Here is a 17,410-nt window from a genome sequence, read left to right on the forward strand (position 1 = left end):
GCATGGCCGTCCAGAGAGTGGATGGTCTGTGTGAGGTTAGAGCTGAGTTATGGTGCTGTAAAAGTCATTCTACAAAAATGACTGTTTTCTGGATTAAAAATGTTTGAATAAAATATTTGATTGCTTATTTTTTTAATAGCTTTTCTTTTGGAGTCGATGGCCTAGACCCACTCTCGTGCATGTTACACAGTTCCTGGCCGGCTCTGGGAAGGTGTGTGGGGACGGCCCTTTGACCCCTCTTGAGACCACGAGGTTGCTAGGGCTAATTCAGGACTAGACAGTTTGTATTTTGTACCTGTTAGTGTCATTATAACCATCTGTTTTTGTGTTTTCTTTTTCCGTCTGCCACTCCTCTCCGTGTTTGAGGAGATAAGATCGTTCAGACGTAGTCAGTTGAACAAATCATTTTGAACAAACGCTGCTTTTGAAGGTCTGCTGCGGCAGGCCGTTGCCGGCCAGCAGAGAGCCTTCATCAGCACTCACCCTACCCCGTCCCGCAACTGTTTTCTCCAGTGTCCATTGCAGAGATAAAGCAGTGGTTCTCAGATTTGAGTGAGCAGCAGAATCACCTAGAAGGCTTGTTAAAACACAGATTCCTAGACCTACTCCCAGCTCCTGCGATGCGGTAGGTTTCAGGGGGTGTCCAAGAAAGTTGCGTTTCTGCTGAGTTCCCGGGTGCTGCCGCGCCTGCTGTTCTGGAACCCGGGTTTTGAGAACCACTGGGATTTTGTACGGAATTCCAGGAGGCAGGTGGGAGGGTGGAAGGACAGGGTTCACCTGCTTCCTGGTGTTGGTCAAAATGGAAATCGGGAAACTAACCCCCAGTGACTACGTTTATTTCTTCTTAAACCATTATCAGCCATTTTTTAGTTGGAAACACGAGCGTGTGTCCATGAGCGGCAGATGTGAATTGTGCACGAGGACACGGAGCTCCCGAGGCGTGCAGGTTAACACAGCTGTGAGGGAGCCACTCTTGCTACGTTCCCTCACTCAGTGAGCTCTGTGGAGAGCTTGCCCTAGACTCTTGGGTTCTCTGCTTCTTTCCCCTCTGAGTTCCTCTACCTGTTGGCCCAGGAGTTCCCTGCCTTTTTCTCCAGTTATGCTATAAAGTTGCCAGTTTGTCTGAAGCAGGACAACATAAGTTTTCTAAGAAGGAAGGTCTGAAGTTGGCCTTGGGTGAAAGGAGATGAGCGGAAGTCTTAAAACAGAAGGGTGGGGGAAGAACACAGTGGATCCTTCAGCAGGAGGAATCGGTAATGTTACATCCTTGCCTGAACCTGATGTCTCTGGCCACCTCCCGGCCTCAGCCAGGGCCATCTCTCTGTATTGTACCTGCCCCGGGCACTGACCTCACATCTGGAGGTGTCCGGCCTGCTCGTGCTCACTCTCTGTGTCGCTTTAATTCCTGTGTCTCAGGACCTTTGCCTCGTTTTGCTGTTTTCAGGGTCGTTTGTACCTCCTGAGAGATGGAGCCTGAAGGGGTTAGTGGTAGGCAAGCCGGAGACCTGAAATACGGCGGGGAGAGAGTCTGGAGTCCTTGGAGGCAGAGGGGCCGTCAGCATAAACAGTGTAGACATTTAACCGTTTCTTTTAAACGTTAACAAGTAAGGCTTAAGTATGTTTGTGCAAATTCGGCCAGGTACTAAGGTAGGTGAAAACGGTGCTTAAATGCTCCATACTTGTGAGCCCCGCATAAGGAAGCTTAGTGTTTGAAACACGAGCTTTTCCTAACTCAGGCTTATTCCCCGAACCAAAGGGACTTTTCTGTCCATGTAAAGATTGGTTTTCTAAAACAGTGAGCTCTCATTACCTTGATCCCCCTCCTCCAACGAAAGGTTAATTTTGTGCATAAGAAAATACTGATTGAGAAAGAGAAGCTGCTACAGTATTTGTGTTTTACCCATCAGTTTATCTGCGTGCTCCTGGCGAGAGAGATGTCAGGTTCAGGTTCTGTACAGAAATCCTTACATGTATTTGACTGTATAATGCTGTCCACCCACTCCTTGTAATGGAATTAAAATATCTTGCTACCAGAGTCCAGATGTTGTTTCCTATAATATGTATTTCTTGACAAATGGTGTCCTTTAACATTTTTAATACAAATAAAAATTATTTTGTGATCTAATTGATTAATGTTGAGAACACTCCACTCTTTAAAAAGAAGAATGAGATCGTCCTCTGGCCCCCCTGTTTCTGACCCTTTGGGCTGCGTGTGGACAGCCAGTGCCCGCTAGAACCTAACAAGGTGTGGGTCGCCCTTAGTCTTTCCTGTGTTCACACAGGTAGCGCCGTCCCTAAATGAGGAAGAACTTGGATTCATATGTATGACAGTCTGGCAGCTGTAGAACCTTGTGTATAGTCATTGATGTGGATTTGGAATTCAGGTAGAGTTTGGGCTTTCGTGTAGGTTACGACCTTAAGTAAGGAGCTCAGCCAGCATTCTGGAAACTAAACCTTTTCTTAGTTTCCCCGAGGGTGGCACAAAGCTATGTGCTTAGCAGATAGAGGTCACTCGTTACACACAGAGGATGCTGTAGGGTATGAGGGCCTCACTCACTTGGGAAACCCAGCTGAGCAGGGTTTCTAGAACATACATATGTAAAGGACTGACAAATTTTGGATGGAAATGTCAGAAGCCACCTCTGGACAGTGGGTGTCAGTGACTGGTTTTCCTAAAGCCTCAGCACAGAGGTGCAGAGCAGTCAGGCCTTTGGCCTGACCCAGGTGGGCCCGAGATTCTCCCGGGAAGCAGGACAGCAGTGCGTGCAAGACAACATTTATTTTAGGCCTGCTTTTATCCATTAATCTAGGAGTAGGCATCTAGGTTTGGCAGTAGTCTAAGTTTCGCTGGCACACGTAATGTGTTAAAGTACATTTTATTGCTTTAGCCTAAAGAACATTCTCATGTCCACATAATGTTCTCTTGAAATGAAGTCCGTAGTTAATTTTGCTTAAGGCAGAGGATCTGTGGGAAAGAGTATTTTCATCTAATAACAAACAGTCCAAGATTGATAGTGCCAGCAGGAGGGTATTTGATGGTCCTTGTGTTACAAGCAAGGGTTTTACAAATTTCTTCGTTCAAGTTCTCTTGTAAAAAAAAATTCAGACTATCATTTATTTCCATTTCGCCAAATAAGCTGTGTATTTTGCAAATATTGACTTGTTATGTATTAATCCAGCTGTTATAAAATTATTTGTACCCAGATGTTTTCCCTAAGCACATCTTGGGGCAATACAGTGTAAAACTTTGTTACATTGAACTCTATCTCTTTACTTTAGAATATGGACATAGTTCAGAAAACACTTAAGAGGAAATTAACATTTCAGTTGAAGTTACAAATGTAATTTCCATCCTGTCATATTTTGGTGACCTTTTGTGACAGCTTGTCTCAATTGGAGGAAAGCATTTTTACTTGCTGATTAAAGATGTCATTTGAAACCATTTTATTACTGGGGATAGTGAAATCAATCTTGACACTTAGAACCACTAGAAAAATAATTGCTGATTCACCGCATAAAATGTGTATGTGAACCAGTCATGTAGTCAAGATGAGAATAAAAGTCTGTGCTTGTTAAGAAGAGATTAAATTTTCTTTTGAATGGGGTCTAGATTTATTTGAAGGGGAGGGGAATACCATAGAAACAATATCAAGAAAATGAAATGTGGCTTAAGAGATTTTGGAAGAGTTTGGAGATGATTATGGAATCTGAGATAGGAGCTAAAGCTGGTAATGTTTAAAATTTGTCCTTCACTCTGGAAGAAGGTGTAAGTAAGAACGCCCCTCGGGATTCAGTGAAACCTTTACAAGGTACACATTTTTTAATGTGAGATATCACAGTTTACATAGTATTTTAAAATAAAGGAACCGTATTTGAGTAAGTCGGCTTTTCTCCTTTAGGGATTTAGAATAAGGTGCCAGCTGAAGTTTCTTAGGGCCAGCGTCCATGTTTTTATATCCTTAAAGCAGTGGTCAGAGAGGTGAGGGTCTCCTGGGCATCCCACAGGTGTTTGCATTCATGGGTTTTTTTCTTCTGTGGCTCTGCTCTCATTTGCTATAGCTTCCGTAGCAGACAGCGTGGGTGTAAGCCTTTTTTCACAGAGTAAAGGTCTCTTTAAATAAATCTGAAATGATCATATGAAATGAGTTTTCCACTGTATGAGATTAATTATTTGATTTCCGAGTGATGCCCTTAATAGTTCCGCTTAAATCAGAACAAACAGGAATTTATTTGATTGATTGATTTTTTATCTATCTTGAGTCTGTGTGCCACAGTGCATTCATAATACCTGGGCGGGTCTCACTGAGAAATTGTATTGGGGCGGGCCTGGTGGGCCCAGGTCCTCCCCAGCGTTGTCTGCTGTCCGTGAAAGAGAAAGTGTCCGCGGCAGTTTGAGGGCAATGGTTAAACCGAACTTCAGGCCCTTCTTTTTAGCTTCCCTCTGCACCGTTTTGTGGTCTCCAACGAAAAGACTTGAACTTGGCGGAGGCTCCTTGTGTCTTCCTCCCCGGGAAAAGCATGTCCTCATTTAACGGGTGTCTCCCGGGCGCTGAACCCCGCTCGCTGCTGGTTTAGTTCCCTGCTGTGGGTGAGACCCTTGCCGTCTCGGGGTTTCCTTGTCCCGTGTGTCTTCCCTGTTTTCTCCCTGTGTATCGAGTCTAGGCCGTTTGAAGATTTCTAACACGTATGCATCTTTTCAAATAGAGCTTTCAGCCGAAGCCAAAGCCGCGTTGCTTGAGTTCGAAGAGAGAGAGCGACAGCATAAGCAGGGACGCTATGGCTCGAGGCGGGGAGGAAGGAGAGGAAGCTCTTTAGTGTGTCGTGGAATGGGAGACCAGAGGAGAGAGAGCAGTGAGCGAGCAAGAATAAAAGATCACAGACCTGCCCTGCTTCCGACGCAGCCTCCTGGCGTGGTAATTCTTAGTTTTATTGTGATAGCCCAACACGTTAGAACAAATGAAAATGTGCCTTTGTGGGTTTCGTACTTTGTGTGTATCACCGAGTCTGAACTTAAAGTTTAATGCGAGGAATGATGGCTAAAGTTTCTTTATGGTATGCTCTCACCTGTGTCCTTATAAATTCCGTCCCCCTCCTGGTAGTCGGGCAGTGAGAAATCACTCTGTACTTACGGAGGACGAAGCAGTGAGAGGCTTATGTCCTCAAGGGACAGGAGCCCCAGAGGAGCCAGGCTTCCGTCCTCTCCCTGCTTGTCCTGAGTGCCCGCGCTCAAAACACTGACTGTACGTGGAGAATCCGGGGTAGCACTGTTCATTTTATAAAAATGGCTTTTTCTTTGTACTGTTTCCCATCGGTTTCTCCTTAAATCGGAGCAGATTCTCTTAGAGTAAGTGTCCTGTGCTATCCATACTCACATACTTGTAATTTCAGCTGAAGTTGAATTTCCTGTGCATTTCAAAGAGGAGATATCGAAGAGGTAAAGAAGGATTAAAGTGATTTTTATGTTCTTTTAGTTTGCTTTAGGATTTTATGGCTCCTTCCTTCAGAAGCCAATCTCCAAGGACAAATTTGCTTAATACAAGTATGTGTCCACTGTGTCTGCCACATGTCCCTCCCCCATTTTTATCTGAATTTAGGGGAAAGCCACATTTTGCCTCTGTGTAGAACTGTTAAGTGTTAGCATGCATCCATTTGTGAAATGTAACAAGGGAGAAGAGGTAACTTAACTGTTTTTGCATGAGAATTTCCGTTTTGAGGTGCAGGAAGGGGAGAGAGGTAGGTGGGTTGATTACAGCATAAAGAAGCTGACGATGTTCATAACTGCTGTTTGCTCACACAACTGTTTTGTTCTTAAGCTTCTCCAACGGCAAAAAGGCTGGACTTGATTTCTTTTTCTTCCCCATCCCTTATCCTTGCCCCAGCCTCCACTTGCCGTGTATTCAACAGCCAATTCAGTGATTTTGGCCTCCTTGGGGGAGAGGGGAACAGCCACACGGGAGATTTGTTTTTGTGTAGCTGTGTCTCTGTGATCCCGGAGAGGTAACTTCGCACCCACGGACGGGAGGCGTGCCCAGCCAGCATCCTTCGTCCTTCAGAGGGGCCGACGGAGCGGGGCTGGGAGCGCTTGCGCATCCCTAGCCGAGTGGAGGACAGACCGGGGCCCTTGCCAGGGGTGTCGTGTCCCCAGAGCTCTCGTGACCACGGAGAGCTCTGGAGCCCACTGGGAGCTGGGGACGGGCCTATGGCTGGCCCTGCTCGGCCTAATGGTGCTCTGGGCTGGAAGCTCTGTGCTCGCGTCTCCTGGTCACAGTGATGTGAAGTTTCCGTGTACTGGGAAGACCAGGGCTGTCGGGGATGAACTTGAGCTCGCTCCCACCTGCGACCACGAGCGCTTTTGACCCCGCTCACTCTCGCACCCCAGAGCGGTCTGTCTGGACTCTTGTGGGAAGAATGAGTCAAAGGCTTGCTCGTGGCTTTGTGTCAGTCCGTCTCCTCCTAGGTCGGTCCCTTGCCGCCTGGACTCCGCTCTCCTCACTTCCTGACTGTGCTCTCAGAGTCACTGCTCCCCTGCGCCTCCTGGCTGCTGTGCCCTGGCGCCTTGGGTGTCCGCGGCGAGCTCCTCCTCAGGGAGGAGCGCCTGAGGCTGGCGCTGTGCTCTCTCTCCTCCCCTCTTCAGCTGTCCTCTCGTCCGCCCTCCTTCTGGTCAGAGCTCTTGCTGGGCGGCGGCGTCCTTCCTGCCACCTGCCCTCGCTGTGCGCACCTGCGTCTCCCAAGCCCTCGCCTCTGGCGCGCTCCGAGCCCCTCCGTGCGCTTCCTGGCTCTGCCCCCTGCCCCTCCACGTGGGCGCCTCCCAGGCCCCCCGCTCCGCTCGATGAGAGCACGCCATTTCCTTCGCACCCCTTCACGCTCTTGAGTGAAGAAGGAGCCTGCACGGTGCCCGTCCTCCGTTCAGTTCAGATCTGACTCATGAGCCTCTTGTCAGCGTGCTGCTCGTGGGGATTCCCTGGTGGCTTGGATCCCTACTCACAGTGCAGGGGTGTGCCCAGCACCTGGCGGCGTGGGGCCCGAGAGGGAGCGCTTCTGGATGCCGGGAGCGCGGAGAGCTGAGGACCCAGGCCAGCACTGGAATGTCTCTGGAAGAGTCCTCCCTGAGACCAAGGCCATATACGCTCTGGTTTCCGAATCCTCGTCGTTCCTCTGAAATTTGTCTTCCCTACTGCTCGTCAGACCCTGGCCTTTTCTTGCACTCAGCTCCGGCCGTGGCCTGCTGAGTGGTCCGTCTGCTCCGTCCCACGTCCGTCCCACGTCCACCACGTCCCCATCCGTAATTCCCCATCCTGCACGTGGCGTGTGCCGCCATGCGTGTGGAGCTGGAGTTCACGGCCTCCACGGTGTGTGGCATGGCGGTCCGGTGCTCACAGGCAGGACGCGTGGACTCCGCTTGTCGGACCCCACTTCCGGCTCCGCTGCTCACCAGCTGCTTTGGAAGAGCACAGTGACGGGAACCCACCTGATGGCGACGTCGGGCATCGGCCGCTTACTTCATGTACCGACCTTTCGGTAGGCGCCGAAGACACGGGGTCGGCCCGGCGCTTGGTGGCCACGGCCGTGGTCGCTGGTTTCCTCCTCTCGTGACTGTCGGATGGAATCACCCCGAGATGCTTGACTGCCTCGAGCGTCTGTTTTCACGCCCCGGCCTTCCCCCGTCTTGGGTGTGCGTGGCTGCGGCCGCCCTGGTCTCCCGAGTTTCCCAGCAGGCGTGTCCGCGCCGCTGCTGCTTCCGGGTTGTTCCTCGAGTCCCCTGCCCGGCGCCCCTCTTTCCCTCCTTCCTTTCTGGCGCAGGTGCCACCTTCTCAGCTCTCTCCCGCCCCGCAGGGGAGTCAGGCTCTCGCTAGGCCTGTGTCCTCCCCGAGGACAGCCCTTGTTTCTAGCTCGGTGTCTCACGCCCGACTTTCTTCTTCACTCTCCGGGGACAGCGGCCGCACGGCCGCGGGGGCCGAGGGCGGCTTGGGCTCTGTGTGCCACGTGGTGCTCGCCTCCGGGCAGCGTCAGTGGCTGCACCGAAAGTTGTTCTTTTGGAATCCACGAGAGTCCCTTTGAGGCCATCGCCGCCGCCCTCCGCGTGCCCGGGACGGATTCCCGTCGCGAGCGGCCCCCTCCCTGGGCCCGGGCGGCACGGCGCGGCCCTGCTGCTTCCTACACGCCGTTAGCGGGAGCCGTGACTCTCACGCTGGGGTCCGCGCAGATCTGTAGGGCAGTAGCCTTTTTCTGCTTCTCTTCCAAACGTTGATTGCTGTGCATTTGTCTTCTTTGTGGTGGTTTTCAGACGCACTCTCCAAGATTGATCCCCCCTGCGCAGCCTCAGCCGCCGCCGCCGCCGCCGCCGCCGCCCCAGCAGCAGCCCATCAGGAGCCTGTTCCAGCAGCAGCCGCTGCAGCCCCTGCTGCCCCTGCAGCACCCGCAGCACGCCCCGTCTCCCCAGGGGGCGCACGTGCCGCCCCAGATGGAGGCCCCGCGCCTGATGGTCACCCCTCCTCCGGTGACCCCGCAGCAGCCCAAGAACATCCACATAAACCCCCACTTCAAGGGGGCCGTGGTGACGCCCGTGCAAGGTACGTGTCTCCCCCGCCCTGGTGACGTCGCGGGGTGCCGCGGCCGAGTCGTTCTCGCCGGCGGGTATGCGAGGACCGGCCGGCTTCTTCGGGTCCGTTCCCCGCCCGCTCGGGCACGTGGCAGCTCGGCGGGCCAGACTCATTTGCCGAAACGCCTGTACCTCTTGCTTTATGACTTAGCGGAAAGCCCTGGGCGGCCTCTGAATTTCCGGGGCGGCAGAGGTAGCTGTGGGAACGCCGGAGTTGGTGTTTCTCATCATTTCCCCGGTGGGAACGTCTGCGTGGCGAGCGCCCTGCTCCGCGTCCCTCAGGCGTTATTTTGAAGTGCCTCGCCTCGAGTGTTACTGGCGCGGACACGTGTCCTGAGGCTAGGAAGCTACTTTTGAGCCGGTGACGCGGAGCCTGCCTTCACGCATCTGTTCCGCACACTCCGTCTCTGACATCTGAGATCTATCGCTGAGAGAAGCCGAGGAGGCTTTGTGCGGCTGTGATCTTGCTTTCCGGCGGACAGGGACACGAAGTAAGCGTAAACCTAACGGCAGGAACATTACGTGGCGTGGCAGAGGACAGAGGTGGAGCGGAGCCAGGGCCCGGGGTGGGCTGCGGCTTTAGCTGGGGTCACGCGGGTAGCTTCGTCACAGAGCTGAGTTGAAGGAGGTCGGGGAGCCCGTGATGTCCCTGTTTCAGGGTAGGCTATTCCAGGCAGAGGGACGAGTGAGAATCCGGGATGAGGCCAAGCCTCGTGTGTGGAATTAACCCAAAAGAGACGGCCTGCCGCAAGTGGACTGATGACAGCAGAGAAGACACGCGGGGCCCCGGTCATGTGAGACCCCGGGCCATTCTGAGGGCCTCGGCTTTGCCTCTGAGCAGTAGGGGCTGTGACCAGGGGTTTGAGTAGAGGAGGACAGGGCCCCGCTTTCTGTTAGGAGAGGACCATTGTCGCTGCTCCGTAGGGAGAGCGCGGCAGGGTGGCGAGGGGGGAGGAGGCGGCCACACTAACCCAGGTCACAGGTGACAGGGGCTCGGACGGGGCGCCGGCACGATGGTGGAGCGCAGTCACGTGCCGGATGTGATGCAGGTCAGGGCTGGTGGCACGTGGGGAGGGACCGCACGGCTGTGAGAAAGGAGGCAGAAATGGTGCCCAGGGGGTCTGAGAATCAGAGGGATGGATCGGCCATCACCCGTGACAGGGAAGGACTAAAGTCCTGCTGTGGACGTGTGAAATGTTCCGTGCCAGAGTGAGAGTCCGGACCAGGGCGCGAGGCTCCAAGTATGTCATTGGCCCATAGGTCGATTGGAGCCTGCGTCCAGTGAGAGGCCCAGAGGAGGGGTGTCTGACCTGGGGTTTGCAGAGGGCGGGGAGGAGGGAGCCGAAGGTCATGGAGGACGAGCCTCAGAGGAGAGTGGCCAATGGGGGCTGGCGGAAGGGGCCCTGCCGGCCGAGCAGGTGAGGGGGGGGCAGATGGGGATCGCGGGCTGGCGACTGTGTTCAGCGGAGGGGCCGTGGGGGTCTTGAGAGGGTGGTCGTGGGGAGACAGGGAAGGTGCGCGCGCACCTCGCTAAGGTGGGGGCACAGGCAGGGGAGGGCGTCTCTTGGGCGCCTCTGAAGGTGTTTTGCTAAAACAGAAGTTGGATAGTAACTGGTAGGAGGAAGTGGGCTGGAGAGAAGGTGTTTTCTTTTAAGATGGGAAAGCCAGCAGCTTGTTGAGAAGGAGAAGAGTTGTCGATGCAGGTGAGGGGGACTCGTCCTGGCCGGGACCCAGTGCCCAGAGGCAGGGCCGTGGTGGGGGTGGGGCGGGGGGGGGGCGTGCAGGGGTGTGGGGGGCGGAGCGGTGGAGGGGTCTTGGAGCTCTTCCCTGACGTGGGCGGGCTGGAAGGAGCGAAGAGCCACGAGGTGGGGGTGAGGGAACGTCGCAGGTCTGAGGCGGGGAGAGTGGAGTCCCCCTCCAGGGGAGTAGAGGAGTGGATGTGCGGGGCGTGGCAGGTAGGGGTGCCGGGTGGTAGGCTGGGCGGTCGTGAGCCCGGAGTCAGGCCACAGCGTGGTGGGGTGGCGTGGACACAGTGTCGCGTTCACTGGAGTCGAGGTGTCGACAGAGCAGTAGAGGGTGGCGTTGCGCGTAACGAGTGAAGGGAGGTGGAGTCACTGTCTGGGACGCAGGAGGGGCTGCGTAGGGACTGCGGGAAAGTGGGTCACTGACCGTGACCGGGCCTTGGATGTGGCCCCAGTGAGGTGGAGGGACCGCAGTCAGGGACCCAAGAGGCAGGGCGCAGGAAGCACGGCCTCTGCCAAGAAGAAGGAGCGGGCCGGCGCCGGAGGCCGTGGTGGGACGGGAGCTGAGCTCCGGGACACGGGAGCCCGACAGCAGCGGGCGTGGCGTGTGACTCCCCTGACAACGTGAGCTCCCACGCCGGGCTCCGAAACAGCACTGACGAAACAGCACTGACGGCCTCGAAGGACCCCGCCCTCCCGAGGGAGGAAGGTGGCCCGTCCCTGGGAGCGTTCTGCTTCCCTCTGAGCGACGGCGGGGAGGGCTGAGGCCACCATGCGTTCTGCTGACACTGCGCTTGGAATCCCAGAGTTCCAGAAGTTGGGGAAAGAAGCCCAAGATAGGGCTTGATGTGTGGGAGGAGGCCAGCGGCCTGGAGGTGTCTGAGACTGTGCTGTGCCCTTGGAGCGACGTCGGTGTTAGTGACGGGGGCAGGCTGGCCTAGGGCGTGGGGTCCGCGTTATGGGAGACTGCTCTTGTTTCATACGCCAGGGAGGCAGAGTCCAAGCCCGTCCCTGACCCCCAAGCGACCCTCCGCCCGCCCCCACCTTATATTGGGATCTCTCGGCGGCCTCCGCCCACGTTCTGCGCCCTCAAGGCACTGAAGCGCGGTGGCCCCCGTGCCTAGCGCGCCGCCCGCGGCTCCTCCGGCAGCTGTGCCCGTGGGAAGGGGGAGGACGGCTCAGTAACGGAGCCCTTCCCACAGCGGCTTCCCAAGACAGGCAGCTGCCGTCGGTCTGATTTGTCGGAACGGTTCTCCTGAGGTCGCATCCGTTTTCGTGTATTTCCTCGTGTACTTCCTCGTGTACGCTGAGCGCAGACCTGGCAGTTGGCAAGGTGCACAGATTCTCTTCAGCCTGATAAAAGCAGTGATAAAATCTAGTGTGAGACGTGCAGACTGGGAAGCTCTAAGGAAACCCCAAGGTGTCTTCAGGTAGGAAAGTCGCGTGCCTCACGGTTAGCAGCCTGAAAGCGCAGGCCTCGCACCGCGCGGCTCCTGTTTCGGCAGATAGAAGGTCAGCTTTCTGACAGTAGTTTTTCAGCGCCCAGAACCAGCCGAAGAGTTTCCACGCGAAGCTGGGTGCCATAGAGCCGGCGTTCCTTCTCTTGAACGCACCTTCGATCCTGAGATGCGCCCGCGTGGGGAGAGAGCAGAGACTGCTAGCTTGGCGTACCCGCAGAACACCGTCGAAGAATGGTCCGTTCAGTGTGAGCGAGTGAGCTTAAGTAGAAACCACGGCTCTTCCCGGAGGGCAAGGCCGTCCGCTGTGCGTGTGACGTAGACTAGCCAGCCCTGTGTTCACGGAGACTTAGGCCGTTGGAAGGCACGTGAGAAAGTGACAGCGTAAGCACATCTTTTCCTCATGGTGCGTATTCTCAAGGGTGAGGGGTGTTCCACCATATTATAATTAACCAGTTTTGATGGAAATTTAACTTGTTTTCCAGCCTTTACCCTATTAAAAACTGTTGTAATGAATCGAAAACTCAACCAGTTTAGTCAATAGAAAGAAAAAGGTTAAATATCAAATATTCCAAGTTCAAGGTTCTGCTAGCAGTGCAAGTTCTCAGTTATCTTGTGCTCATGGTGCAGAGGAAGGCAGCTGGTGGAAGTGACTGTCTGCTTTTGAGCCCCAGGGGACCACGGAGCTCCTGAGGGACACTTGGCAAACCGAGGCCTTCTCTCCACGCTGGGTTTCTGATCACGTGTTCTCAGATGTGCTCCTCTGTTAACTTTTATTCTTTTTCCCTTCTTTCTTTTTTGTTGCTTTTTACCGTTTACTAAAAAGGAAAAAAAAAAAAAAGGCCGACTAAAAAGAAGGCTTCTGTGTAAGGAATCTGTTAATTATAATCAGATTTCTCCCCAGAGATCGTTAAAGAGACTTAAATTTTTTAATCTTTTCACTGTATTGTAGGCATCTGGGTATCCGATAGGAATTGATGTTTAAATCCGAAGTTTAAAAATAAGTGGCACATAGGCTTGAAAGTCTGGGTACTTTGTATTTGGCACTTAATTTTAAAACCATTGTCTTTATGTTGTTTAATATGTAGTTTCTTCTTCACTTTCATTATAATTTTTGAGGTCAGAGATACTCTAATTGTTTCTTCCTCCATTTCATAATCTAATATTTTGCCCTAGATAAATCGATTTATCCCCCAGTGCCTTGTAGGAGGCCGTATCGAGTTGGGGGCTGCATCCTGTTTTACGTAAAGTCTCTCAAATTGACCTCCTCTCATCTTGAAGTTTTGACTCATTGGATTAGGCTTTCAAGGAGCAGAAGGACTTGAGCCATTTTGCATTTTATTGAAGTTAAGTTTCTTTCTGTCACACACAATATAAATATAGATATATTTATTTTCGAGAGAGATTGAGAGTGAGCAAGCAGGGGAGGGGCCTAGGGAGAGGGAGACAGAGGATCCGAAGCAGGCTCCAGGCTTCGTGCTGGCAGCACAGAGCCTGATGTGGGGCTTGAACCCATGAACCGCGAGATCATGACCTGAGCCGAGGTCGGACGCTTAGTCGACTGAGCCACCCAGGTGACCCCACACTATTACTTTAAATTGGACCTGTGGAAGTATGACCCTCATCATAAGTCTTAATATATAGAGTTCCTTGAGTATTTATAGTAAATAAAATTGATCTTAGCGTTCCAATTCTAAAGTCGTCGGAAAAGTGTATTTCTCATGTACCAGACGTTTCTTAAACTAAAAATATGGTATGTGATGTTACTGTTACTACCGTTATTTTCTCTGTGTCCTCATGTAGCCAGTTGTTCCGTGTGTGTGTCTGTGGTCTGTCCTCTTATAAGGACACCAGTCATACTGGATCCAGGCCCACCCACGTGACCTCGTTTTTCCTTAATCCCCTCTTTAAAGGCCCCTTGCCCAGACGCGGTCCCGTTTGGAGGTACTAGGGACGGAGACTTCGGCATATGCATTTGGGGAGGGGGGCACAACTCAGCCCATGACAGCTGACAGCCTGAGAGCTTACTAGATGTATCTGGCTGCACATTTTAATGAAAAATGCAGCACACTACCCTGTGGCAGTCCCTGCCCGGGCGGTGTTTCTTTCTCCCCCTTCAAAATCAAGTTCAGTGTAACATACTTTTTAAATAGTGTAAACAGATCTGATTTAGCCCCAGGGTATAACATGTGGCTTCTTCCCTTCTATAAAATGTCTGTTTGAGAATTATGTGATTTCATGTTCTTCTGGTAGATCTGTTGGAGTGTTCTGCTTGTTTAAAAACACAAACCAAAAACAAACAAAGTCTTGGCATAGGAGATTGTTTAATAGATTGTTCTTTGTAACAGTACCATGGGTATGTGTGTTTTCCTTTCTCTGCCTCCCTCCCCTCCCTCCCTCCCTCCCTCCCTCCCTCCCTCCCTCTTTTTCACGATTCTAGAGGATTTAGATTTGAATTTGTATTTGATTGGAGTCAGAAAATGTAATTGGATTAGATAGTCTGGATAACTTGGATATGGATGTGAAACACAAAAGCCGTTTTTTATTTTAGAGGAGTAATCTCTTCTCTCATTGCAAAACATTTTAATTCTAAATAGAAATTCCCTGTTGAAATTGAAGCTTCTGCGTATGCCGTTGTATGGGGACAAGCGTCCTGCTTTCTCTTTCCCTTTTATGGGCTTGTAAAACACTAAGCACTTAGCTTAAGTGTAAACTTCATATGTTACATGTAATTGACGCATGATGCGTGTTTGATACTAGACTTGGTGTATTTCTTTTTTGGTGGGTTTGTTTGTGAAGTGAACCATGTTTGTAACAAAAGGTGTTTTTCCACAGTGCCCTTGCTGCCAGTTCCCAGCCAGCCGAGACCTGCTGTGGGGCCGCAGAGATTCCCTGTGAGTAGCAGCTGCTCCTCCTGGTCTGAGGGGGTGAGCATGCGTTTACTAAGAGATACTAATGCAGCAAATACAGGTGGTTCCAACCAAAATAAGGGTCGAGGTTTGTAAATACTGACAGTGGTTTTTGTAGTGGGAAATGTTTGTTAACAGCTTACACGCCAGTGGATTTCTGAGAATGGAATTAATTTGGTTTAACTGTAAAATTGTTGAATTAGGATCATCATGCAATGCTTTTCATGTTAAAGAGTATGAATTTTGATTTCATTATTGCCTTGTGTTCAGTGAGAAAGGGCCTTGAGTGTGTGTGTGCACACATACACGTGCATGCACACACGTGTGAAGTTGTGTACGTGTGGGCACGTGTGTGAGATTCTAGGGAGCACTCATGAGAACTCTGCTTGTTTAAAAAAAAAACCCAAATCTCAAAAGTCTTCGTGAACTATTGGTTTTATATTTAAAAATTTTTTTTTTTTCAACGTTTATTTATTTTTGGGACAGAGAGAGAGACAGAGCATGAACGGGGGAGGGCCAGAGAGAGAGGGAGACACAGAATGGGAAACAGGCTCCAGGCTCTGAGCCATCAGCCCAGAGCCCGACGCGGGGCTCGAACTCACGGACCGCGAGATCGTGACCTGGCTGAAGTCGGACGCTCAACCGACTGCGCCACCCAGGCGCCCCTGGTTTTATATTTTAAAATGAAGGTTTTTCTCTTTCAACTTTCTTTAAAAGAACACACACATTCTCCCACTCCACGCTTTGCAGTGTGCTTTCCTTGCTTATCCTAACCAGAAGAATAACGTCCATTAAATAATGTATCTGTTTAAGTAAATTGTTCTATCTGAGTTTTGGATTAGAGTTGTCGTTAGTTCTTGGTTTCATTAAATCAAAGAAGATATGTTCTTTGTAAAACCAATGTCGAAGAAAAATGGACTGGACCATAAAATTTTAATATCGTTTGTGTGTAAAACAGATGTAGTTTTGTTGAGACTAAATCTGATTTTCAGGAAATATCTAAAAGATGTATTTGACTCTACCTTTGATACTTAAGTAGATAGCATGTTTATAGAAGGCACTTAACAGAAAGGTTTTAATGAAGGTTCTAGGTGTATAGGCAGATGATTATTCAAAAATACAATCAGTAGTTAAGATTCAGAGTATTTTTTAGAAACCTCTTTGATTTGTAGTTTTTTATGAATTATGGCGTGGTTCCTAGAACTGATTCTTACTGGTTTTATTCCCTTATATTAACTAATTTTTCCTTTAAGTGACTCATAACGTTCTAAAAGCTAGTTAAAAACAGCAATATTGTATGTAATTGATACTTTTATAAAAACGTGTTTACTAATATAAAATTAGAATAATTGCAGTTTTCATCTACTTGTATTTTTCTTTAAAAAAAATTTTTTTTTTAATGTTTCTATTTATTTTTGAGACAGAGAGAGACAGAGCATGAGCAGGGGTGGGGCAGAGAGAGGGGGAGACACAGAATCCGGAGCGGGCTCCAGGCTCTGAGCTGTCAGCACACAGCCCGATGCGGGGCTCGAACCCACAAACCGTGAGATCATGACCTGAGCCGAAGTCGGACGCTTAACTGACTGAGCCACCCAGGCGCTCCTTGTATTTTTCAATTGTGCAAATGTGAGTGTATCCTCTCCTAGAAGAAGCAAAGTGCATAATACTGGAGGATATTATAAGCGGATAATAGGAGACAATTTCTATGTAAATTGAACTTATTAATTTATTTTTTAAAGATTTTATTTCTAAGTAATCTCTAAACACAACATGGGGCTTGGACCTACAACCACCAGATCAAGAGTCACAAGCTCCACTGACTGAGCCGGCTGGGCACTCTGAAACTGAATGTATATATATAGTACTCTGAGGGTCATGAGTACTGTTACAGGGCGTTGAGGGTAGTGAGTACTGTTGAATTGCTTTTGGAAAAGTTTCTGCAACATGTCAGTTTTGTTTTGTTACTGCTTTTGAGATGGAAAGTATGTATGGGCTATAGGAAATAGTTGGGTACAGATTAGTCATGTGTATGATATGAGAGGAGAGATTTTTCTTTAGCTCAGTTATTTATCGTTATTTAGTGTGTATTGTGTCTTTCTTTAAGCCCCAAATGCTAGATCTTAAGCTGAATTTACGGTGAACTTATGGTCTTGAAAATGCCCTGCTCTTATTTCTGTAATCAATCTTCCTTAGGGAAAGTAATCAGATGTGGAATCTGTTTTTAAAAAATACACTTGAGGTGGGGTGCCTGATTTGCCCAGTCGTTGGAGCGTGTGACTTGATCTCAGTGTTGTGAGTTTGAACCCCATGTTGGGTGTAGAAATTACTTAAAAATTAAAAAAAAAATCAGAAATATACTAGAGGCAGTATGTTTTTAAAAGTTCATTAAAATACTAGGAATGGAGACCAACTCTGGGCCATCTGCTGTTTTTTTACGTACACCAGATCTTTTTTGAATAAATTTTTTTTTTCCTTTTCTACTACTGGACTAAACTTGGTTGCTGTCTGTGTAAATGTAGTTTTGTGAACATGTGAGTTTCTCCTTTATGCCTCACGCCTCTGCCTAGTGCTTAGTCCCAAACCATAAAACAGATCAGCATAGCGATATAAGCCAGTTGTGACCAGAGTAAAATTCTGCAATCAGTGGGGATAGTATTGCTGTGTTCTAACAGAGCCCCTGGGAGATTTCCTAGTGGTGGTGGT

The 17,410-nt window shown here is 50.3% G+C and overlaps 1 protein-coding gene across 1 annotated transcript in view; it reads left to right on the forward strand.

Annotated features, from left to right (window-relative positions):
- Nucleotides 1–17,410, forward strand: part of RBM33 (RNA binding motif protein 33) — a 138,832-nt gene that overhangs the window by 59,262 nt on the left and 62,160 nt on the right. Inside the window, 3 exon segments of the mRNA XM_047095800.1 lie at nt 4,705–4,913; nt 8,285–8,570; nt 14,634–14,692. Coding sequence (XP_046951756.1) covers nt 4,705–4,913; nt 8,285–8,570; nt 14,634–14,692 — 554 coding nt within the window.

The sequence above is a fragment of the Lynx rufus genome, unplaced genomic scaffold, assembly GCF_022079265.1.
Source record: "Lynx rufus isolate CCGP_SWC_20201006 ecotype Redwood Valley unplaced genomic scaffold, mLynRuf1.p SCAF_4, whole genome shotgun sequence".
NCBI lineage: Eukaryota > Metazoa > Chordata > Mammalia > Carnivora > Felidae > Lynx > Lynx rufus.